At 51.5% G+C, this 23,570-nt stretch overlaps 1 protein-coding gene across 1 annotated transcript in view; it reads right to left on the reverse strand.

Annotated features, from left to right (window-relative positions):
• IGFN1 (immunoglobulin like and fibronectin type III domain containing 1) overlaps window positions 1-10,036 on the reverse strand; it is a 32,490-nt gene extending 22,454 nt beyond the window's left edge. The window contains exons 1-9 of the mRNA XM_045456542.1: window positions 9,926-10,036; window positions 7,593-7,642; window positions 6,991-7,113; window positions 5,548-5,687; window positions 4,525-4,624; window positions 3,088-3,132; window positions 2,778-2,823; window positions 2,026-2,200; window positions 1,043-1,156 (exon numbers count right to left, since the gene is read on the reverse strand). Coding sequence (XP_045312498.1) covers window positions 1,043-1,156; window positions 2,026-2,200; window positions 2,778-2,823; window positions 3,088-3,132; window positions 4,525-4,624; window positions 5,548-5,687; window positions 6,991-7,113; window positions 7,593-7,599 — 750 coding nt within the window. The 5' untranslated portion in view covers window positions 7,600-7,642; window positions 9,926-10,036. The remainder of the gene's footprint in view (window positions 1-1,042; window positions 1,157-2,025; window positions 2,201-2,777; window positions 2,824-3,087; window positions 3,133-4,524; window positions 4,625-5,547; window positions 5,688-6,990; window positions 7,114-7,592; window positions 7,643-9,925) is intronic.
• Between the last annotated feature and the right edge of the window lie 13,534 nt (window positions 10,037-23,570).

Consider the following 23,570-nt stretch of genomic DNA (forward strand, 5'->3'; position numbering starts at 1 on the left):
TACAAAACCCTTCCTTTTAGCTAAAGCCTGGATAGATTTGCTATGTGCCAGATACTAATAATAGCTCATCTTCGGTTGTCTACTGTGTGCCAGGCACTGTTTTAGGTACTTGGGGTGCATCAGTGAATACAACAAAGATTCCTGCCCCCAGGGAGCTAAAATTCCTTCGAGGGACACAGACAAACAACCAATATCATAAGCAGGCAATATAACGTATATTAGAAAGGGATAGAACTAGGGAAAAAAAGAAAAGAGAGAGGAGGGTACAGATTCAGGAAGGCAGGATGGGGTTGGGGGGGCACAACAGTGTCACACAAGGTGGCCAGGGGAAGCCTGGCTGCGGGGAAGACCATAGACGTGACAGGCAGCAGGACCAGTTGGAGCAGGGAAACCAAGGTGAGCCCAGGGGAGGGGGAAGGGGGCAGGAGGAGAACAGAGCTAAGAAAAGTGGTAAATCATATATAATCTCATTCATCTTTTAATTGTGCCATGAGATAGGTCCTACATGACCCTCACTTTACATGTGAGGACCCCGAGGCACAGGGACGGTAAGCATCTTGCCTGGGGTCCCACAGCCAGTAAGTGGTGGAGCCAGGATGAGTCTGACCATAGAACTAGAATTGCTGTGCTCTGTTTCCTCCCCCAACACACACATCTGCTCCAGTTCCCACTTTGTTGACAGGCAGTTACTATTGGAGCCCATGCAAGGATGTGTCAGATCTCTGGAGAGAGAGCTAGATGGATGGGGGTGCAGAATTGGATGGGGGACTTCTCAGAATCCTCTTTTAACCCCCGCCGCCGCCTGTCCCCGTGCCCTGGCTGGAGAACTTGGCTGCGTAATGAGAGGTAAGAGCACTCTGCGAACTGTCCACACCAAAGTTTGACCTCACCCGAACCAGGAATTCCATACGATGCAGGACTCACCATCTGTGGACCTGAATTGCTCCCAGAGGAGAACCCGTGGGCCCCTATTTCCTCCCCGCCCAGGACCTGCAGCATCCCTGCCAGATCCCTCCCCCTTCAATGGCTCCTCCGGCCTCACCTTATACAGGTAAATCTTGCTCCCAGAATACTTGAGGTCCAGCTCCAGGTCAAACGTTGCGACCCCCTCCTTGCTGACCTTGATGTGTCTCAGGTTGGAGATGGCGTTGACATACTACGGAAGACAAACCCGCCCGGGGAGCTGTCTGAACTCTCTAATCAGGGCACTCCAAACCCGCAGACCCCAGCCCCCCAGTGCCCCACTGGAGCATGCATTTGCCCATTTTACAGGTGGGAAGAAATTTTCCAAGGTGAGACATCAGGTCAGCAAGGAAAGCGAGAAAGGACCCCAGGTGTCCAAGTGCTCTGAGAACCTGGGAGGGCTTTTCTGTTCATCTGTTATTCCGTCCAATAAAAATTTAGTTGAGCTCCCACTGTGTGCAAAACCCTGTGATAAGGTCAGTGAGAAAGCTTGGAGGACAGAAACTGAGTCCCAGGATGTTTGATGAACCACCTTCAAAAATGATAAAATACTATTTTCAGGATGATGGAAACTAGTTGTTTTGCATTTCCAGAAGACAAAATCAGACTGATGCTATAGTTAGGTTAGACCCAGGGCAGAAGTTCCTGCAGTTTATAGGACACTGTGGAATTCCCTCCACTGGAAGCTTTTAGAAATAAGACAGGTGTCCAAGGTCTGGGGAGGCCGACAGCTGACCGGAAGACCTTGCAGCACCCGGCTGGGTGCCGTAAGAACCTTCCCTCGTTCATCCTCTCACTAAGCCTAAGAGGCAGGTATGTCTAGAACACCCATTTTACAAATAAGGAAACCAAGATACGGAGGCCCTAACTTTCCCAAAGCCCCAGATTTTAGTAAGTATCAGAGCCAGATTTTAAAGCCAAGTCGTGGACTTTGAGGCCTGGGTCCTTGGCCTGACACCGGGGTTGGGCGGGGACAGTGCGGACGAGGGCGGGTCCTCTACCAAGCGCAGCTCCAGGAGGGGGCGCCCGCGAGGCACCGGGCTGCGGCCCAGGAGAGGGTACCTGGGCCATCTTGTCCTCGTGTTCCTTGCGCATCTCCCGCAGCTTGCGCAGCATGCCGCGGTAGTCCACGATGCCGTACTTCAGGCAGATCCGCTCGTAGTCCTTGCGGTCGGCCGTCATCAGCAGCTGCCACACCTGCTCCAGGTCCGGCTTTTTCTTGGTGGGAGGCGGGGCCCTGGGGAGCAGGGTGGGTGGGTCAGAGGCCAGAGGAGCCCTGGGGGAGCCCCAGGAGCTGGTCTCCCGGGCCTGGCCCCCCCCCCCGAGGGGCCCGTGGGGAGCTGCTCTCTCTGCCCTGGAAGAAAGGGACAGGGAAGCTGGGCTCTGGGACTGACCACTGTCAGGACACGATGGACCCAGAGATGGGTGCGTCCGCCTTCTCCCCACAGTGCAAACTTGCTCGCAGGAGAAACACCACTCCTAACAACTTTTTTTTGTGTATTTCTGAGAAAGATGCGCAGGGCGGGGGGAAGGGGGAGAGTGCAGATTATTCTGTTACTTTAACACTTTTTTTAAAATATCATTGTTCTAGCGGAGCATCCCACTTTACAAAGGAGTAAATCAGGACCCAGACAGGACAGATGATTAAGGACATAGAGCTTAAAGGCGGCGGAGCTCCCAGGTCAGTCCTCCACCTCCTCCCATTGGCCACCTGCAGTCTAGCTTCCTAGCCGGTGGAGTGGAGAGCTGAGCCTGGCTTGCCCATGGAAGTAGCAGGGAGCCTTCACCCCTGCCCCTGGAAAGCCCAGACCCACCTCTTTTTCAGGAGATTTCGGTAGTCCATCAACTCCTTCCTGAGGTCTAGAAAAGGAGCAGGAATGAGGCCCCAAGCCCAGGATGGGATGCCCAGGGGCTAACCCGGGGCTACTCCGTAGCAATGGGAGTAGGGTGGGGTGGGCAGTCTGAGGACCTGTGGTCCATGGCTGACAGCCAAGCTTTTGAACAGGCTCTCCTGGGCACTGGTTATGCTCCATAAGGTAAGGGTTTGGCCAGGTAGGGAGCACCAGACAAGGAGTAGCCCATTCCCCCAATCCCAAGGAGATTTCTGGCTACCCTTCCACCTACCCTCCTGGGGTTCCTTGTGCCTCTTCCGATTCTTCCGAAAGCCAACTGGACCATCAGGAGGAGAGGAGGGAGTTAATGTGGACAGATGGGGAGAGAAACAAGACACATTGGTGGTCTTCCTGAGAGCCAGCTGAGTGCCAGGGCCCTGCCCTCTCCACTGACCTCCAAGTCACAGCAAGGGCTCAGCAAGAGGGCTCAATAGGGCGGATGGTCTGTCTGTCATAAGCTTTGGTACCCCAGGGCCTTAGCATGATGGAGGTGGAACTCACCTGATTATCATCGCATGCAGGGGAGGCCCACTGACATGGCTGCAGGGACAGGGAGGTGGCAGAAGTGAGTGAGGTGACCGTGGGTGACGGCACACTGAACTGTCTCTGGAGGGGCTCTTCCGGCACCTGGGAGCTGCCGTTTCGGGGTACAGGCCAATGTTGCCAAAGAAGTCAGACACTGCCGTTTGGCTGACCCTGCAGCCATTCCCAATCCTTGTCCTCATCACCTATCCACTCCCACTAGTAGGAAGGAGGCCGGAAAAGCTAAATACTGGCTTCCCTTGCAACTAGGAGTGGCCGTGTGAGTGACACGGTTCTGGCCAATGAGATATAAACAGAAGTCTCCAAGGACTTTCTGAGAATGCTTTGGCTTTCTTGATAAGAGGGCCAGATGTACCCGGTGCGTCTGTCTGTGGATTCAGTGTGGGTCTGCAGCAGTTGTTTTATGACTCTGAGGAGATAAACCAGCCTCTTCGGGTAGCAGAGCAGCGAGACAGGAAGAGTCTGGCTGTCCCGTGACAGCCCTGAGCTGTGGTTTGATCCCTGGACTCTGACCTCAGGACTTCTTATCATGTGACATGCTGAAGTGTCTATTTCTTGGGCTATTCGTAGTAGGGTTTTCTGTTACTTGTATACAGTATAGCCAATTGAAAGACTATATCTGCTTTCTCAAGAGACATGTACCTTCCCGTTATTACCCGTGGACAAGTAACTTAAAATTTGGAAACATTGTGCAAGCCAAAGCAAACAAACCGACCCCACATATCTGACTGTCACCTCGGACGTAAGCCTGTACAAAGGATCCTTTGTACAGTGGAGAACTGAGGCCCAGAGAAGAAAATGAAGCCCATTGAAGGAGTGAGCAGAAGGTTCAGGACCAGACACCAACCTCCAGCTCCTGCCCTCATTCCAAGGGTTTAAGAGAATATCATCCAGAGCCTCTGCCATGGGGCATCTGCTGAGTGTGCGCCTTTTAAACCAGATGCAGAGTTAGCGCGGAAGTGAGTAAAGTGAGTTAGCGCTCTGGCACCAGATGGGGCAGCAGCCTTGGTGTCCCTCTCTCCTTTTACCCCACCAGCTGCACAGCCTCTGAGGTCTCTGAGGGGAAAAGCAGGGCCAACATCCAAGCACTGACGAGACAGGAAGAGGGGGAGGGGGACAGGCCCACCTTCGATGACCATGAGCCTGGTGGAGCACGTGGCTTCTCCGTACATGTTCACTGCTGTGCACCGGTACACGTCTGTGTCCTCACCCGTCAGCTTGTTGATCTGCAGAGAGGCCAAGGCCAGGGGAACAGGGCTAGCACCTCCCTTTCCTCCACTTACTGGACATGGCTATAAGTGTATAAAGATGAACAAGACACAGCCCTTTCCTTGCGGAGCCCCCAGTCTTCATCAAGAAAGTCAGAGCCCAAAACATAGAGCTGGATCATGACAGAGAGCAGATGTACCAACTCTCTGCCATCAGAGGCAACGTGGCATAGCAGAAAAAGCTCGCGTGTTTTTTTTTTGGATCGGATGGATCTGGGACTGAATATCATCTCTGTCATATATTATGGGCTACGGCACCTAGGGTATATTACTTCACCTCTTTGAACCTTTGTTTCTTAGAAGGTGAGGATAACATCTCAAGAAGTAGTGAATGGTCAGGATTGAGTTATATAATCTATGTCAAATGTGTAGCCCAAGGCCCAGCGCATAGTAGGTGTTCCATGACTGGTAGCTGTAATTATTACTCATATTGGCCGGCACGGACAGAGCGCTCCCTGGAGGCCAGGACTGAGTAGACACTTTACATCAACCTTTTGTATTCATAACAACACCATAAAGTAAGTACCGTTATCACCCCCATGTTACAGGTGAGGAAACAGAGGTACAGAAACAGAGAAGTAAGTAACTTTCCAAGGCCAAGGTGGTGGGCCTGGGATTGGAAGCCAGGCTGTCACACTCCAGAGCTGGAATTCTTAAGCTCCAGCCTCTGCCACCTGCCAGGTTATCAGCAGAGGTACCCGCAGGGCAGCCAGATCCACATCTGGCTCAGGCGACCTGGAGCCACAGGATGGATCTGATTGGACTCGTCCCCAACTGGGACCATCTCCTACTCCTCTGGGGATTGGAGGCCACCAGGGAGACCTTCGAGGGGACAGGAAGAAATGAGTAGACCTGGGTCAGGGGGAGAACTCAGATCTTACCTGTAGCACGTGCTCCTTGCTGCCAGGGGCAGAGGAGATCTCGTACTTGCTGGAGTTACTGAGGTTACCTTTGGTGCACTGCCAATGCACTTTGGGTCTGGGCTCCCCACAGACCACGGCCCGAAAGATGGCATTTTTCCCTGGGGCAGGAAAAGTGGTCAAAAGATTGGCAGGTTAGGGGAGGGGTGACAGTGTACTTTATTGAGATTTTCATTTATGTTACTTTCACTGCTTTAGGCATTTCAACTGCCTTTTCCAAAAAAGGTGTCAGGCCTTGGTGCCCTTGACTCCAAGGCTCTTATGATGCCAGGCAGAGAGCAGGAATTTCCAGACAATGCCTGCTTGGCTTCTGTATCACAGAGTGTGGCTAGACTGTCCGTGTGGAAGGGGAAGCAAGCAGGCTTGGGGCAGAAGGGGGTATTTCTTTGCAAGTGGGTAAGGAAAGGAGTCTGAAGGATTCTCCCAAGACTGGGAAGGGGATGAGTCTTTTGTAGGTTCCATGTCCACTCTCGAGGTGGGATGGTCCCGAGACACAGGGTTCCAGCCTCAGAAAAGCGCCCGAGTTCCATGTTTGGCCTGGAAGGCTGGGCGCTGTGTACCCTCAAGGAATCCCTTGGGCTCCTGCCAGGAACATCTCAGTAGAGATCAGTGAGGAGTGAAGAAGACCCAAGGGCCCTCCCCAGTGATGAAAGACAATTTCTCATGACTTTGTTGAGTGGTGACTTAAAGTCAGATTTAGAAAAATAAAGTGCCATTCTTTTTCTTATACCGGAATGTTGTAAACTCAAGGTATTGCAGGAAGCTGTGTTGGGAAAAGAACACCAATTCTCATCCCTTCCCCCTAAAGCCTTTGCTGCCATCACTTTCCTGGGCACTTTTCTCACACGGCTCAAATTAACTTATTTTATTTTATTTTATTTTATTTTATTAAGAGAGAGAGTGCAAGCGGGAGACGGGCAGGAGAGAGGGAGAGAGAGAATCCCAAGCAGGCTCTGTGCTTGGCTCAGAGCCCAACGTGGGGCTTGATTTCACCACCATATCACAACCTGAGCTGAAGTCAAGAGCCAGGCGCTAACCAACTGAACCACCCAGGAGCCCGTTAACTCCTTTTTATAGTGTCTACAGTAGCTGCTCGGAGGCAGGGAGAGGAGAGGGCGCTAAGAAACACCACCACCGTTCCCGCTCCACGGTTAGCATCCCCCAATCTTATTCCCAAATATTTCTTGTTTCAGCATACTGTAGTATGTCTTCACTCCCTTTCTTCGTTCGGCTCCTCAGGTCCCTTGCCCTTCGGGGGATGCAGGCAGGCAGGCACCGCACAAGTATAAGGAAACACGGCGTGGCCTGGTGCTGGACTTGGGGGCTGGGAGGCAGGCTGGGAAAGACAGCGCCCAAGCCCCCTCCACTGCACACACCCTCAGCAGCTCCCCTCCCAGGTCTCACCTTCCTGCAGTGCCATGGGGACGGGCTTCTGCTGGAAGTCTGGGGTGCTGAAGCCTTCGGGGATCTCCTCCACCAGCTGCCGGATGCTCACCCCATGAAGGCGGGATTTCTTGAGGGGCTTCCCTGGGAAAGGTGGGGGAAAGGGAGATGAGCCCTTCCTACTCTTCCTCATGGGTGGCCCTTCGACACAATGGAGCACTGACCCAGGCACCCAAGGACCATGAACCCATCCTCACTATCCTACCAGGGGGCAGGACTATCTCCCAGAGCTCCTGCCTGTGAGCAGGGCATTTGAATTTTCTAGTGGAATCTGGCAGTCCTCCAGCAGTGTGAATGGAGCCCCTGGGAAGTGGGCAGGGAGCACCCAGGGAAGACCCTGGGAGCGTCATGGGGGTAAAGCTGGAGAAGGGAGAATGTGAAGGGATTCCCCATGGGGGGCTTTATTCAGGAAAACAAGTTAAAACCCAAAGCCGAGACTAAAAAGAGCCAAGAGACAGGTGAAGTCCCAAAGACCTCTGAGCCCTATCCTTCCCTCTTCTCCACCCAGTGAGAAGCCCAGATGAGGGGCAGGGCAGGGGAGGGGAGGTCAGCTTTTCTCTCACCTGCCATAGTTTGGGTGCCTCTTTGGTTACCGAGGGTGGCAGCTGATCTCCTGAGAACAGAAGACAGAATTGTTTATGAGAGGTGCAGGCTGGTCTTACCCCATCTCTCCCACACCATCGGGGCGTCAGTCGCTCTCTGGCATGGGAGCTGGGTAGAGTTGTTGTCCCTGAGAGCTTCTCTAACCCCACCTAATGACACCGATTTGTGTCCTGCAATTCCCTGCCCAGAGACAGGGAGAAGGCAGGTTGGTGCTTGGTTGTACCTTTCCCAGGTAATGGAGACCACAGGGCTGAGCCTGTAACTGGTGAGCTTGTAACAGCCTGAGCTGGTGGCTTGGCCTTTGAGTGCGTCCCCAGGCCTGATGGCCACTCAGAGGGTGAGACATAACCTCCCCGAAGCTCAGGGAAAACAAATTCCTGGCGTTTGGGATTCCTTTAGCTATTTAGTGGACCGCCCCCTCTTGATTTTGGAATGTCAGTTTTCCAGGGATATTCTCTGGGACTCCTGGCTCCTCCCCTAACTCTGAGATTTTCTAGCAAGACCCGGCAGCCTTCTGCCTCCCACCCTCAACCAATCTGGAATCCTACTGATGACCAGATCTGCAGGGGGGAATCCCTTAGTTGTCTGTTCTTCAGCTCTTTTTGACCCAGGCTGACAGGATCCTCATAAATCCATCTGGCCCCCCTCTGAAGCCAGTGAGTTATAGTGTCAGGTGACCAAAATGTTCTCCAGCCTTTTGCAACCACCATTACCACTATCTCCCCCTGATTTCTTCACAATTGCTCCCTTCCATTATGGCTGATGGGGAGTGCCACCCAGGAGAGAGAGGGGGCTTGGCCTTGGGCTGGGATGAGAGCCTTGATGAGAGCCATGAATTGAAGGGCAGTGGTGGGGGGATGTCTTGAAAGAATTCTCCAGCAGTCCCACCCCCTGTGCGCTTGGCCCGTGGCCGAGGGGTTCCATTTTGAAGATGCCATTCCCTTCCCCAAGAGCCTTGTGTTCAGGATAGAATCACACATGACAGAGCAAATTCTTCCCTCCAACTGACACTTCCATTTCACAACTGTCCACTTCTGGCCTCAAGGTGTCCCCTCTACAGCCCAGCGGCTGCCCCCCAGCGCGCTGGAATGCCATGGCGCGCCAACTGCGTTCTGGAGCGGTCACAGGGCCACAGCCGCTGCGCAGCAGGGAGTCATGAGGGAGGGCGAGGGATGATGGAGAGCAGCCGCCAATGGAGGAGGACGCAGCCGATCATGAGTGGCGGGAGCTGCAGGGGCCTGTGTCCCACCCGTTCCCCAGTCCCATGCCCTGGCACCTGTCTACGACCCCCACCCCGGAGTAGTCAGCGTTCAACAGGGACACCTTCGTTGTCATCTTCATTTTCATCACCCCCCGCCCCCATCACCCTCACCACCAGCTCTCAGTCCCTTACTCCGCTGTTTGTCACACATGAAGTGTAATGCTAACCGCTGCTCTCCCTCTGGCCTCCTGCCTTCAGGTCCCAGCTGAGAAGGGAGAGAGAAGCAGAACCCCTACAGGAACTTAAGGGTCCGAGATTCGGCCACCTTGCCCTCTGCACCCCCATTCTCTCCAGGAAGCCAGATTTGGGACAAGGTTAGTGATAAACGGGCAAGAGATCTGCTTGGTGGGAGACTAGAGGGATATGGTCTCAATCAGAGGGGAGGAGGAAGGAAATGAATTCTCTTCCCATGAATTCTCTTTGCCCTTTTGAGAAGAAATCCCAATTTTTCTCAGCACCAAAGAGCAGCCGTGTCATGCCTAGCCCATCATGACTCTCAGCCCTGGAGCCCAGGGCAGTGTCTCCTGGTCTGTCCCGGAACAATAGCCCTCAACACTGCTCGCCCCTGCCCCTACCTGCCGTCGTCTTGCGTCTCTAGGTAGCTGCTGCCTCTACCTTCCAAACTGGTAGAATTGAGGCAGGAAGAGTCAAATGGGGTTTGTCTCAACTGCTTTGACCATGTTATTAATCAAGATGTAACAAGCCCCAGACCTGAAGTCCTTATTCTAGACAGCTAGTCAGATTTTTAACCTGATCATTTCACACTCTAAGCCAAACAGTGCCTGGAAAATCAGAGCCAGGACAAAACTGCTCAGACAGGACTCACTGAGATTCTCTCTTCCAAATATCCTGGAGTCCTCTAGAAGGGATTGTACAGGCACCCCAGGGTGGAATCAGCCAGCCAGCAAACGTGCCCCAGGCTGATCCCATGCCCACTGCCTGCCCCTTCCTGAGTAGAAAAGTTAGAGAGCATTCCAGCATCCCCATCTCTGCCCTGCTCTGCCATGGGTGGGCATCCAGGTACCCACTTACCTGGGCACACCGCCGACCTCCAGCCTCCTGTCTGCTCCCTCCTCCCTGTTTCCAGCTGCTGCACACTGCTAAAGGCTCTGAATGGACTGCTGGTGGACAGACAGTGCCGGGAGCAGATGTAGGTCACTGCGGACGCCCCAGGCTCTCTCTGCCCCTCCCACTCACCCCGCCTCCCTCCTCCGGCTCCAGCTCAGGCTTGGCAGGGCAGCCCCCCTCCCCCAGGGTTAATGCCCTAGCCTCTGAGGAGGTCAGAGATGGAAGGGTCCTGTGACATCAGCTCATCCACCTCCTCGGTTTGCAGACCTGTAAGCTCTTAACCAGATTGGCTTGGTTAAGTTTGTTCCATTTGCCTCATTCATATAACCCCTTTTAGCAGGGGTGGGGTGCCTCATCCAAAGCCCTAATTTTTCAGCTAAGCTGATTCCTTGAGACCCTTGACACCATAAGTCACACTAATACATAAAGCCACTGCCCTCTTGGGAATCACAACCCAAAGTGGCACCAAATAGGCAACAGACTTCGGGAACTAGACAAAAGGGCATGATCCCAAAGGCTACACCGTGGAGGTGCACTTCAGTGACAGTGTGGGGCGGGGGGAGACCCTGGGAGTCCTACAGCCTCGAGGCTTGCTGGGAGAAGGTAGGTTTTCTTGGGATAGAAGGTGTGACCCAGCCAGCTGGGCTGGGGGCTGAAGGTGGCAGGCAGATGGTTGGGTTTTTGAGGATGTGTGGACAGAAAATGGGAATTGGGGCTAGGATGGCTGGTAACATTTTCTTTAAAAAAATTTTTTTTAACGTTTATTTATTTTTGAGGGAGAGAGAGAGAGACCGAGCATGAGCAGGAGAGGGGCAGAGAGAGAGGGAGACACACAACCTAAAGCAGGCTCCAGGCTCCAAGCTGTCAGCACAGAGCCCAGCGCAGGGCTGGAACTCACAAGCTGTGAGATCATGACCTGAGCCGAAGTCGGACGCTCAACCGACTGAGCCACCCAGGTGCCCCTAACGTATTTTCTTAAGGAGAGTGGAGTGGAGGCGAGGCCCAGAAGGAGATAAGATGAGAAGCCCACCTGGTCTGCTTTGGAAGAGCCACCTGCTGTCTCCTTGAGGACAGAGAACTGGTTTGCTGCCCCCAATAAGCAATGATTGATCCAGAATTCAAGTGAGGTAGAAGGGAAATGGGGCTAATGTGTCCTTCGAGGGGAGGGCATTGGATATTTACATGTACTCATTAACACACTGCCAAGTCTATAGGAGCTACCTCTGCATATGTTCTTAGAAGGGAGATGTTTGACTTCTTCCACTCCAGTGTGTGTGCGTGTGTGTGTGTGTGTGTGGACACGCGCACATGCAGATGTATTTGTCGCTCTGTGTGTTCCTAACGCTAGGTGTCAGAGGCTGGTGTTTCATTTATTCAAGAAGTATGTGTTGAACACCTGCCCTATGTCAGGTCCCAGGTCTGGCCCTGTGTGAGGCATTGGGAATACAAAAGTAAGCAAATGACAGGGCCTTTCCCTCGTGGGGGTTACAGTCTAACGGGGCAGACACATGATAAATAGCCAATTACGAACTGCAGCGTGTGCTCTGAAGGAACTGATAGAGGGCCGGGGGAGCTGGAGCTCAGAGACCTGGGGCAAGATCCACATGAGCTGAGCTTGGACAGGTGGGCTTGAGGAACCATTGAAGAATTGATCTCTGTCCTAAGGGCTATTGAGGCTTATTTAAGCTGGAAGGGTGACAGGACCCAGTTTGCATTTATTATTTTATTTTTTTATTTTTTAATGTTTATTTATTCTTGAGAGAGAGAGAACAAATGGGGGAGGGGCAGAGAGAGAGAGGGAGACACAGAATCCGAAGCTGGCTCCAGACTCTGAGCTGTGAGCACAGAGCCCAATGTGGGGCTCGAACCCACAAACCACAAGATCATGACTGGAGCCGGAGTTGGATGCTTAACCAACTGAGCCACCCAGGCGCCCTTCCAGTTTGCATTTTTAGAAACTCACTCTGGTGCAGAGCGGAAAAGGAACTGAGGAGGGTAGAAGTGAGAGGGAGGAGTCCAGGTCCCAGGAGGGTGGTCCAATAAACCCAAGATGTTCTTTCCGAAAGTGGAGCCCTGGGCTCCAGGGGACCTTCTGCACTGCAATGCTTCATTGTCCCAGGAGGGGAAGAAGGAGGCCCAATACAGAGCCCTTCAGCATTGTAGGTGCCTCCATTGGCCCCCAAGTAGCTGGTAGACTCTTCCCTGAGGCCTGGGAATGGCCCAAATACTACCATAGGCATGCCTCTCTGCTCTGCACTGTCCCATACTTGGATCCTTCTCATTGCAGTAAGATGGAAATTTCAGGACTCCATGGAACTAAAATGGGTCAAATAGTTTTCACCCATCCCTCAACTTCTGTTTTTATCCTTTATCCTTTATCAAATGGAATGCCCAGTAATATTTAGCCATGGTATGTCTAGCATGTTCAGCCATCTGCCTGAAGGTGAGAATCTTCAATGGTATGAAAGCTCCTGGGCCAGAAGCTCGTGTTGTTCCTTGTGACTGGCAGTAGATACAAAGGGGGGGTGAAATGGGGGTGCTCAGCCCCTTTAAGGGATTTCCTGGCTGTCTACCACCCAGGCCAATGATAGGGTGTTCTGACAATTCCCCAATGAACATTCCCAGTGCCCAGATTTTATCCAGTGGTGAAATTTTCACACCGCCTCTCTCCATAACATAACCTCATTACACCTCCTGATAGATTTTTTTTTTTTCCTTTGGGAGATAAAGGAATAATTTTGGCCTACATTATTAGGGGAATGTCCATGTTAGAAGAGCTCTAGGCAGGATTTGTGTGTATCCATTCTTTCACAGTGTCTTATGGGAAAGGCTCAGTGACTTTGGGTAGTGAAATGATCATAATTTATTATTGTTCCCCTGTCCCCACAACAGGGAAGGGCATTATTATATGGCAGGTGCCAAAAGGCTCAGGCCCCCTACAAGCCTCCCTCTGGGGACCATTTTAATCCTCATGGCATGGGTTGGGTGGGATGATCTCTGAGATCCTGGCCAACCTGAATCTTCTAGAGTCCTGTGATTTGCTGAGTGGGTTCCATGGGCAAGGCCTTGTGGATTTGGAAAGCAGGGCTATTTCATGTGACTCAGGAGAGAATTTGAATTCATTTGCGGGCTGCTACTGCCTCTATGTCTTAGTGTGAAAAATGGCTCTGCTCTAGCTGGGCAAAGCCCTGAAGACATTTTCCATGGGACCGGGTCCTCTTGTTCCCATTGAGGTCCAGGTAGATGGGATGGGAGGGCATCGTTCTAATCAAAGACATGTATGTACCTGTGCACATATGTGCGCGCATGCACACACACACACACACACACACAAATGTCACCAACAGAACTGGACTTTCCAGAAAGATAGAAGGCCGCATGCTGTCCTGTGGGGATGGCTTCAGGGATTTGGGCCCATTTCTGGGCTTAGGGCTAGGGAACAGGACTCTATTCCCACCAGTCCTTACCCAGGAAGACAGGGGGTGGGGGCAGACAGCACCCTTCCCGGTGCTTCACCAGCCTCCCTGGGACACTGTCAGGGCTGTCCTTCCGTCGGCCATTCTCAAACCATCCACACCCCCCTCCACAGCTGCCCACCTGGCAGTATGCCTTCCCATCTCCAGCCCAGCCCACGGGTCAGCCTTAGTTCATGTCTTTCTCACCCACCTGCAAGTAATGAATGTAGCCTTTTGTAAATGAAAATCTTGGAGACCCCAAGGGCAATTTCATGCTTGCAAAGCCAGCTTTCATCATCAGAAAGATGTGGGTCAGGAGCTCATCCTTTCATCTGAAAGGGTCTAGCCCTTTAGGTCCTGCTGACCTGAGGGCCACAGAAAGGGATCTTTGGACCCCCCCACGGAGCAGAGGGCGAGAGGATTCCTTGCTCCAGTGTCTAGGAGGGGTTAGGCCACAATGGGCATCCGTCCACTGGGTCAGTACAGAACCTTCCAGAAGATCAGAGCTGGACAGAACCTTTGTTAGCATTAACAATATCAACATAATGACAATAATAATACTTAACTCTTACAGAGCTCTTGCTACATGTCAAACATTCTTCTAAGTCTTTAGATACATTAACTGTTAAATCTGACTCTCAACAACTGGTAATCTGTGGATCTACTCTGACTCCTTCCTTTCTAGAGATGGGCTCTGTTCAAGCCTCAGCGCCCCTCTCTGCAAAGGAAAGAGGCAGAGTAGGTCCACGGATCACTAGTCGTTAATGGAGACGAGAGCGACCCGTCAAAAGGCCGTGGGCTGGGGCGAAGCAGCAATTGGTAAGTCATCCCAGAAAGCCGCTCCCTTGAGGTGTCAGTCAGCTGGTAAGGAAGTGAGGAAGTAACTCTCGCTCAAGGATGCGAGCCCGCTCTGCTCTCTAAGGTTGCGTTTTCGTATGGCTGGCTATCTCATGAGGTCCCTGTTTGTTCTCATCTAATCACAGTAAAGTTCAGCACTTCCCGGGTCCAGAGATGCTGCGTGACGTCGTTACCTGAGCTGTTCTGTTTAGCCGTGTAACAACCTTATGAAGTAGACACTTACTATGGTCCACTTTACAGAGAAAAAAGCTGAAGCTAAGAATGGTTAAATACCCACCTCCTGCTTACACAACTAGTAAAAGACTGAGTAGGAGCACTGGGGCACCTGGGTGGTTCAGTTGGTTAAGCGTTTGATTCTCGGTTTGGGTTCGGGTCGTGATTGCCTGGTTCGTGGGTTCAAGCCCTGTGTCAGGCTCCACACTGCCTTCGTGGGGTCTTCTTGGGATTCTCTCTCTCTCCCTCTCTACCCCTCTCCCTCTCTATCTCTCTTTGTCAAAAAAAAAAAAAAAAAAAAAAAAAAAAAAGACTGAGTAGGAATGTCAAGCAGGCACTCTAACTCCATTACACTTGCCTCCTGGCCCGGCTCTTCAGAACTTTAAGAATTAGATATAATCCAACATTTTGCAGCCTTCATGGCTGTATTCTTTTGACCATAAGCCTTATCCTCAAAAGATCTACCAAGGCCTATCAGAAGTTGAGAAGGGTCCAGCCACTTGCAATTTTTGAGACTTCTGGCATTTTTTAAGGAAAAATAATAAAAACAGGGTTAAAATATGAGTAGTGTACTTTAAATATTTGCATTTAGCCACTTTACACTTTTAACACCTAGACACAAAGTACCGTGCAATGTAATCATGCACTTTACAGTTATTACAGGGCTGATAAAATGGCTAATTCTTGGTGTTCTGCCAGTAGCACGATCTGGGAATGAACAGTTTGTGCTTAAAAAAATTAAAAGGACTGTCCCTTTCTTTCATTCCTGTCGGTGTTTCTCCTATGACCGTGTGGAAAGATCATTGGGCGATAATGTTGAACCCTTCAAGAAACACCCTGCCGTCACTGGTTACAGGCTCTGCTGGGGCAGGTGCCGGAAGGGGAGGGAAATCCATGGGGTTCAGAGAACGCTCTTTGTCACCCCTTCTCCAGTCCCCCCACCTCTCGGAAAGTTGTCCCAGCTCAATGTCCTTAGCAGCCCCACCCGATGACGGGCAATGCAGGACGGGTTTGCAGGTGGCAAACCGACTGGGGAGAAGACGCCCTCCTGGCATCTCTCCAGAGAACTCTCATGGCATCCAGGCCATGTGCCCCTGACAACCACAGGCCTCACAGCAAGAGGCTTTATGCTGGCAGAAGAGGGGACACGGAGGGCAGGAGACCCCACCTGGGCACTCCTCTGGAATCCTGACCCAGTTCTCTGTCAGAGAGCTCCCTGAGCAGAACTCAACTCCCCTTTCTCAGGTAGAGAAACTGAGTCCAGAAGGCAGTGGGGAGCTGGGAAAGCAGCAGCGAAGCAATCTGGAAGAGGAGCCAGCCACCTTGAGCTGGGACATGGGGCAGACTGGGGTAGGGGGAGCTGGGAGCCTCAAGTCCTGGAACTGCCCATGGAAGCCCCACAGGGCAACCTGACTCAGACTCTTGTATTAGAAGCAGGCTCCATCAGGGCTAGGCCCTAGTGGAACCTCCATGCTGGGCAAGGATTCTGCTTGTACCAAATCTAAGCTCCTCGTGGCATTCAAGGCCTTTCCACCAACCAACGCCCTTCCCAGCTGACCTCCTGGCTTATTCTCTCCAACTCAGACATGCTGGCCCTTGTCCTTCAATTCATTCTCCCCCACACCCCAACCCCATCTAGAATGATGACTTTCTTGCCCTCCTGTGACACCCATATTAAGTGACATGTCCGTGTGACCACATTAATTCACCTCAGCTTTTATGTCTCAGGCCTGTCCTGGGGATACGTTCTGTCCCTGGAATTTCCTAAATGCCAGAGTGTGTCTTTCCTTTCCCCACACCCACTGTGTCCCAGGACGGGGCTCTGCTCCCGGCAGCTTTATCACAGGGCAGTGTCTCCTGAACCTGTAGCCTCAGGGGTTAGGAGCCGGTCAGAAGCTCTCTCTTCTTGGTCCCCGTCCCACCCTGCAAAGAAACATTCCCTTTAAGCAGAAAAGAGTTCTGGCTAAACCTGAGTTTAGCACACCCTTGAAGGAGCCTTTAGGCAGGTCAAATTCCTTGACAAGGCAGGAAAGAGCCCTTCAGTAAAACTCCCACCTACCCTGAAGGCTTCATACCCAGGGAGGTTGTAAAGTGCTTTTTGTGCCTTGCAGTGGAGTTTGGTCTTTATTTGGGAGTGGATGAGGAGCCATGAGGTTTTTAGGCAGAGAAATAATAGATTTGTCTTTTCGAAAGAGCTTTTGGGTATTGTTTCTTGGTTAGATTGGAGTGGGAAAAAATTCAAAGCCAGAACCTATCTACCCCCTCTCCCCTTAGACTGATATTTTTGAGAGTAGGGCTGTGTCTCCAACATCAGACCAGGGGCTTCCAAGGTCAGGGACAGGGACTTCCAATCCCTGCACCTAAGCCTGGATACATACCCAGGGAAAGCTCAGTCTTGTGGACTGGTTTGCAAAAGGTGGAAATCGAGGCCCAGATGAGGTATGACTTGTCCCTAGGAACCTCCACTCCCACTGGCCAGCTGAGATGAGTACCATGGAGATGAGACCCTATGACGCAACCCCCCGGCCTCAGGTTCCAAGGGTAGTATGGCTCCTTCCCTGACATCAGCTTGCCTTTCTCTGGCATCAACTTTCCGAGTTCCCAGCAGCCTGACCACATGCAGCTGGTGGTAAAGTTCAGGCTGAAACCCCATCCCTGACCAGTGGCTTGGCCCTGGGGTACCATGCCAAAACACCACTGGCAGGGGCCTGGCCGAGGGCTGGGCAGGGAGCGAGGCTGGGGCCTGCGGGGCACTTCAAGTCCTTGTGAGATCCAGCCATGGGGAAGGGAGGTACCTGTCAGTCTCCTGCTTAAGAAAACCTGAGGTCAGGACCTCCCCTGGGGACTGGAGAGGAAACCAGTCCTGCCCTCAGGGGGCTTGCTCTCTGATGGGGAGACAGCCCCTGCCTTCTACACATGGTGGCAGAGGAACAGCCCCAGTCCTCAGAGACTCTCGTCTGATTGGGAAGACGTAATCTCCACCGTCAGGGTCACCAATAAATGGTATCTGTCATTGTGGTTGGCTCTGACAGTTCTCCATGACAGAGATGGAAACTAGCGCGTTTGAAGCATCCACAATGGGCGACTGAGCTAGGCACTTGGAATCATTATGTCGTTTAATTGTCTCATTTCCTCTTACAGTTTCCACTGTGGCTTGCAGGGAGGTGTTTGTACATGCTGTTGCCTCTGCCTGGCTGGCTCTTGTCACTGGTTGGAACTCCTTCTCTGATGATCCAATGCAAAGTAGCTAGAATTTATTGATACAGAACTGATCCAATCCATGCCTTTGTTTGTTGGCTGTCTCCCCAGTTTGAAATAGAAACCCCATGAGAGAGATTCTGTTTTGTTTACTGAGTTGAGAACAGTGCTTGGCATTCATTTGTTGAGTGAAGGGCTCCCAGCCAGAAAATGTACAAATTATTTACCTGACTCTAACTGGGGGGAGTGACAAGCAAGCCCCCACCACTATTTGATTTTAGGTGGGCCCGTTTGGAGACCCCAGTGTAACTGAGATGATTAAAAGACAGGAAGAAGATACCTCTCACGGCTCTGTGTAATGGAACCGGAAGATGGGGAAGGGAGAGGTCCCAACAAAAGGCAACAATGAGACTCAAAACAGGGATGGGACTCATTGGGAATTACACAGCCATTTAGGTGCAGGTTGTGAGAAGCATGGTTGATCATAGCCTCAAAGTTAGGGGCTGACAGATGAGGGTCAGGATGTAGGATTAACAGAGTGACAGGCCCTTGACTCAACCCTAACCACAGCATTACCAAACTCTTACAGTCATCCAAGCCATCCTCCTGAGCAATTCTGGACAGAGATGGAGAATCAGCTAATGTTTAAAGACACAAAGGAGCCACAGTGAAAACTAACTCCTCTTTATTGGCTTTGGTTCAGAAAGATCAGGGGCTCGCCTGCCCAAACAGAATTTGAGATGCGAAGTGTTAAAACTCAAATAATTAAATATTCTCAAAGAGTAGAACAGCAACAGGAAATAACCATTGAGTACAGGAGGACTTTAGCCTCTATAAAGTAAGATCGAGAATCCATAGCTTATGTGTCTCCATGCAGTGTGGCAAAGCCAACCCTGTGAGATCTTATTGTTTGAGATAAACATCAACTCTTTGACCTCCTCCAAATGTTTTCCCCACAATTGATCCCCACCCATTTAATTTCTCAAACACGGCTCCAAATGAAAGTTTTATTTCTTTTTCCAAAGATTAAATTCAATGTTCCAGGAGGTATGAGCTGCTGTCAGAGGCCAGTGAATGATGGAGTAACCAGGTGGACTTGAAAACCTTCACCAAGGGCCTTGACTTAGTGGCAGACCCCATCCTTGGCTCTTACACCTATGGACACCTTTAATTCCACAACTAAATTATCCCCATTTTACAGAGAGGGGACCTGAGACATTGAGAGGTGAAGTAAGTTTAGGTCACAGAGTGAGCCTTAACTGAGAGCTGGGAATAGAGCTGGGAATAGAGCCAGGCAGACAAACCTCTGTGTCCCTCAAAACTTGGGCTTCTCCATTTATAAAACAAGAGAGGTTCAGGTCTGCTTGACTGCAACCCTGTCCGATACCACTCTGGAAGTTCCTCCTCGAGAACTGGAAAAGACAAAAAGAAAGAAAGAGAGGGCAGGAGAGAGGGAGGGAGGAAGACAGAGAAGACAGAGAAAGAAAGCACTCCCATCCCCCTCAAAAAAGAAACATAGAAAAAGAGAATTCCGCCACAGGAATTCTATTAGTTCCAGTCACAAGGAAAGGTGACAAACCCCTTTGGTTTGTTTAGCTCAGCGACACATTTTCGTGCTGTTCCTTCCAAAAGCCCAGCCTGCATCAAGAGACTGCGGGACCCCCACCTATGTTCCCACTTTCCTTTTCCTAAAGCTCTCATGCCTCCCACCCTCCCTGCAGTTAATTCTGGGAAATGCCCTGGACAGTTCCTGGGCTCCATTATAGACTACATCCCAGGGGGCCACCTGTCAGCCTAGGTGGTTAGATGTTTGCTCTTGGGAGATTGACAGGAGGCGGCTGGATCTCATTAATGCCCAGGACAGAAGAGGGATTTACTGCCTGGTGGCTGACTTGTGCCCCTGGAGGAACTCAATCAGGAACCACTTGACAGAGTGCCAGCATGATGGCTACACAGAACCAGGAACCTGAAGATCCCAGGTCCCTACTTGGTCTAGTCTTGTGTCCATGCTGGAGACGGTAACACCAGTGTTCATCTCTATTCTGGAGAAAGTTCTCCAGGACCCTCTTGCCCATTTCATCTCTTTGCCTGGTTCTGATCTGACCCACATGAAGGAGATAATGGTGCCCTGAGCCTCTTGGTTCTCTCCAGGGTTACAGTGTCTGATGGGCTTTCCTCTGTTCCCCCACAATGATTCCACTGACTATACAGTGAAGGATTTCACTGGCTTCTCCTGAAACTTGCCCCGAGGACCTCTCTGAAGGAGGCTCTGAAGCAGAAGATGTGATTTCAGACTTCCTGGATGCCACCCTCAGCTTTATTTACAAAAATCATGGGGATAAAAAATTACCTTTACATTGAGGGTAGCATGACAATTTAAGGAAGAAAACTTTTCATTTCCTGGCTGACTTTCTGAGATCAGTTTGAAATGACCTTAGGCTTAAAGGATCAAGATCACAGCTCCCTAGAAATGAAAATCAAGGGAAATTTTGTATGGTGGAAGTCACTTGAGTTGCCAATGATATTATTTCCTGGTCTACACTGGTGGACACTTATGATTTTCTAGAAGAAGTGGTAGGGGGTCTATCCTGGATTTGCAATTATGCAGGTAACTGCAGATATAATTTGCAAAGATAGTCACATTTCTTAATCATGTGACTCTAGCCTCATCTTAAACTTATTGAGCATCTGTCTCCTTGTTTGTAGAAAGGGGATGATAATATTCTTAGTGGAGGGGGCATGGACTCTTGAATCAGACAAACCCAGGTTTAAATACCACTTTTGCTATCCGGAGGCTTTCAGCCTGGAGGGCTTGAGCAGAGGAAAAGTGGGAGGAAATATGTCACAGAGGCAAGGGGTCAGCAATCACACTGGGCCACTGGCCGTGATAATAACTTACCTTTTACTCTAAGATGGCTGTTCTCAGCAGAGGGATCACAAGATTTGGCTTATGTGATAAAAGGACCACTCTGGCTGTAGGGTTGGAAATAGACTACAGGGAAACAAGAGTGGAAGAGGGAGAGCAGACAAGCAGCACCTGCAATAATCTAGTGATAGATGAAGATGCCTTGGGGCATCTTATAGCAGTGGGGCTATGGGCAGTGGTCAGATTCTAGATGCATCTGCAGGTAGAAATGGCAGGATCTGCTGACTTGTCATCGTTTATCATTATATATTTGAGCAAGTATTTTTAAGCCTTTGTTCCACTAGACTGAAAGCTCTATGGAGCACGAATTACGCGTGTATTTTATTCCTTGATGGATTTCCCATGTTGAGCCCAGTTCAGCAGTATTTGAGGGAGGAATGGAGGAAACCCGGGCATCTTCTTGATAACCTGTGCCTGTTGTGCCCCTGAGCAGGTGACCTCTTGCCCACGCTCCCTTCTCTTGCCAGAAGTTCTCTGATGCCACAGTGAAAGGGCAGGGTGGGCTGGGACGGAGGCTGGAGTTGCACCAGCGGAGGAGATGATGCGGCAGCAGGAAGGGACGGGGGGTGGGGGGGGGTGGGGAGAAGGATACACTCATCCAGAAGCCTGAAGAATCACATGGCCAAAGAGAGGGAGCTGCGATGGGAGAATGAGTCAGGGGGAAGGAGGAGAGAGACGGACTTTTCTAGTAGAGTTGCATGGCCACACACGTGCTCCCCTGAGCGCATGGGGTCACGGGCATGGTGGGGATGGACTTCACAGCAGGAACCCCGCAGCCGTGGAACTGGGGGTTGTGCTCCTCCCTGGGCACCAAGGTCAAAGGTCTGCCCCTTCGGTAGCCCGGTGGCTCTGGGGCAGGGTAGAGGTGGTTGCAGGTGGATGGAGATTCCGAGGGGCAAAGGTGAGGGAGGAGGAAGGGGCATGCGGAGGCGCAAGGAGAACCACGGAGGGAGCCAAGGCGGGAATTTGAAGGAGAGAGCAGGAAAGAGGGGTTCACTGGGAAGGGGACCCAGAGGTGCAGCACTGCCCCTCTTCTGCCTGATATTCCATACTTTTATTTTATTTATTTATTTTTTTTAAATTTTTTTTTTCAACGTTTATTTATTTTTGGGACAGAGAGAGACAGAGCATGAACGGGGGAGGGGCAGAGAGAGAGGGAGACACAGAATCGGAAACAGGCTCCAGGCTCTGAGCCATCAGCCCAGAGCCTGACGCGGGGCTCGAACTCACGGACCGCGAGATCGTGACCTGGCTGAAGTCGGACGCTTAACCGACTGCGCCACCCAGGCGCCCCTCCATACTGTCTTTTAAATTAGCGATCCTTCCGCATGGTGCCAGGGTCATTACTTCTGATCGCTGTCCTCCGGGGCCGTTCACACGAGCTCACGGGCTCACTCTCACCTCAGTGTTCACACGCAGCTCGCCCTGGTACCTGCAGCACACACATGCCACGTGACTTGCTTCTTCCACCGCCCTAACCACAGAAGAATCTATACATCGGAGTGTCCAAAGTGCGCGCATGCGTGCGCGTGCACACCCACCCACAGACACACCCACACCCATACACACACAAGTACCAGGACAACAGGCGCCAGGCAACATAGTCTTACTATCTCTATGTCTGTCCCTGAGATACAAAGCCTTTCTGGCCTCCTCATTTTTCTCTAGGTCTGATCTACAGAGGGAAAATTTTCATGGTACTGTAATTTTATCCTAAAGCCTCTGCCTCCAAGGACTTTATTCTAGTCCTTCCATTCAAAGGTCCCCTCTGCTGCTTCTGAGCCTTGTTTCTAGGTCACTTAATCTGCCCTGAACCTGGATCTCTGCCTTTCTGTCAAGCATTGTTCAAAGCTTGTTGAAGGCCGTTCTCTGCCAGAAACCTTCCCTGCCCTCCTTTCTCTCCTGCCCTCCCCTGCCATCTGCTGCCATTCCAGCATCACACAGATGCAAGGAAGTTTGCCAAGGTCGGAGCCCGTGTGTCTTTTTTACACCCCCTTCTCTCCCTCCGCATATTTGCACACAATCTCTGTGAACTCTCCAAGGAGAGGATGATGTCTCCTTCTCCCTCTGGCTATCCTTGTACCACCCGATCCTGAGTTCTGCCCGGGAATTACTCAGCCTTGGGTGTTCTGCCAGGAGATGGGATCCTTAAAGCAGAGACCTGAGCAGACTAAGCATATCACATGTTTGCAAGTGACTGCATGGGGCATGGGGGCGGGGGTGCAGGGTAGAGGGGGCAGGATGGTAAGAGGGTGGCTCCTTCAGGACTGTAGGTGCTGGGGTTAAGCTCCCCACCCAGCAAGGCCAATCTCAGCACTTGAAACAGATCTTTCCTACTGAACGACCTACAGGCGGTTGCCCTTGACTGGTTGGAGAAAATTTAGCACCTCTCAGCTCTAGTATTTAATGAGCTGCCCAGGCTGTTAATTGCTTTGTCAGCTTTCCTGCCAGAGGCGCTCTCTGGTGAGGAGAGAAGGTGAGAAGAACCTGGAACAACCTGGAATAGGGAGGGCAGGTGTCCTGTGGCAAGGAGCTGGGGACTCAAAGGGAATCTGGGCAAATCAAATCTAACGCGCCCGCCCCCCCCCCCCAGGTATGACAGCAGAGGCAAAGGGCCAAAATAGAAAGAGAATGAGATATTGGTTTGCAATCTATTTTTAATATCCCGTCAACATGCCTTGCTTGTAAGCAAGTCCTGGCTAAGCTGCCAGGCAGGCTCATTCCAGTTGCCCCCCAAGAATACCTCAGAAGTTATCCCATCAAAGGCACAAAACCCTGAAACGAAGAGACGTAGCAGCTCCCGAGGCACAGGCCTGGCAGGGCCCAAGGGCTGGGACTGTGGCCATTCACAGCTAGCTCTAAAGCAAAGGGTGAAAGATCAGAACAGGTTTTCCAAAAAGTTGGGGGGAGATGAGCATTGAGATGAGAAAACCATCAGGTTGGAAACTGCCCTCTCTGC

This window comes from Leopardus geoffroyi, chromosome C3, assembly GCF_018350155.1.
Source record: "Leopardus geoffroyi isolate Oge1 chromosome C3, O.geoffroyi_Oge1_pat1.0, whole genome shotgun sequence".
Taxonomy (NCBI): Eukaryota; Metazoa; Chordata; class Mammalia; order Carnivora; family Felidae; genus Leopardus; species Leopardus geoffroyi.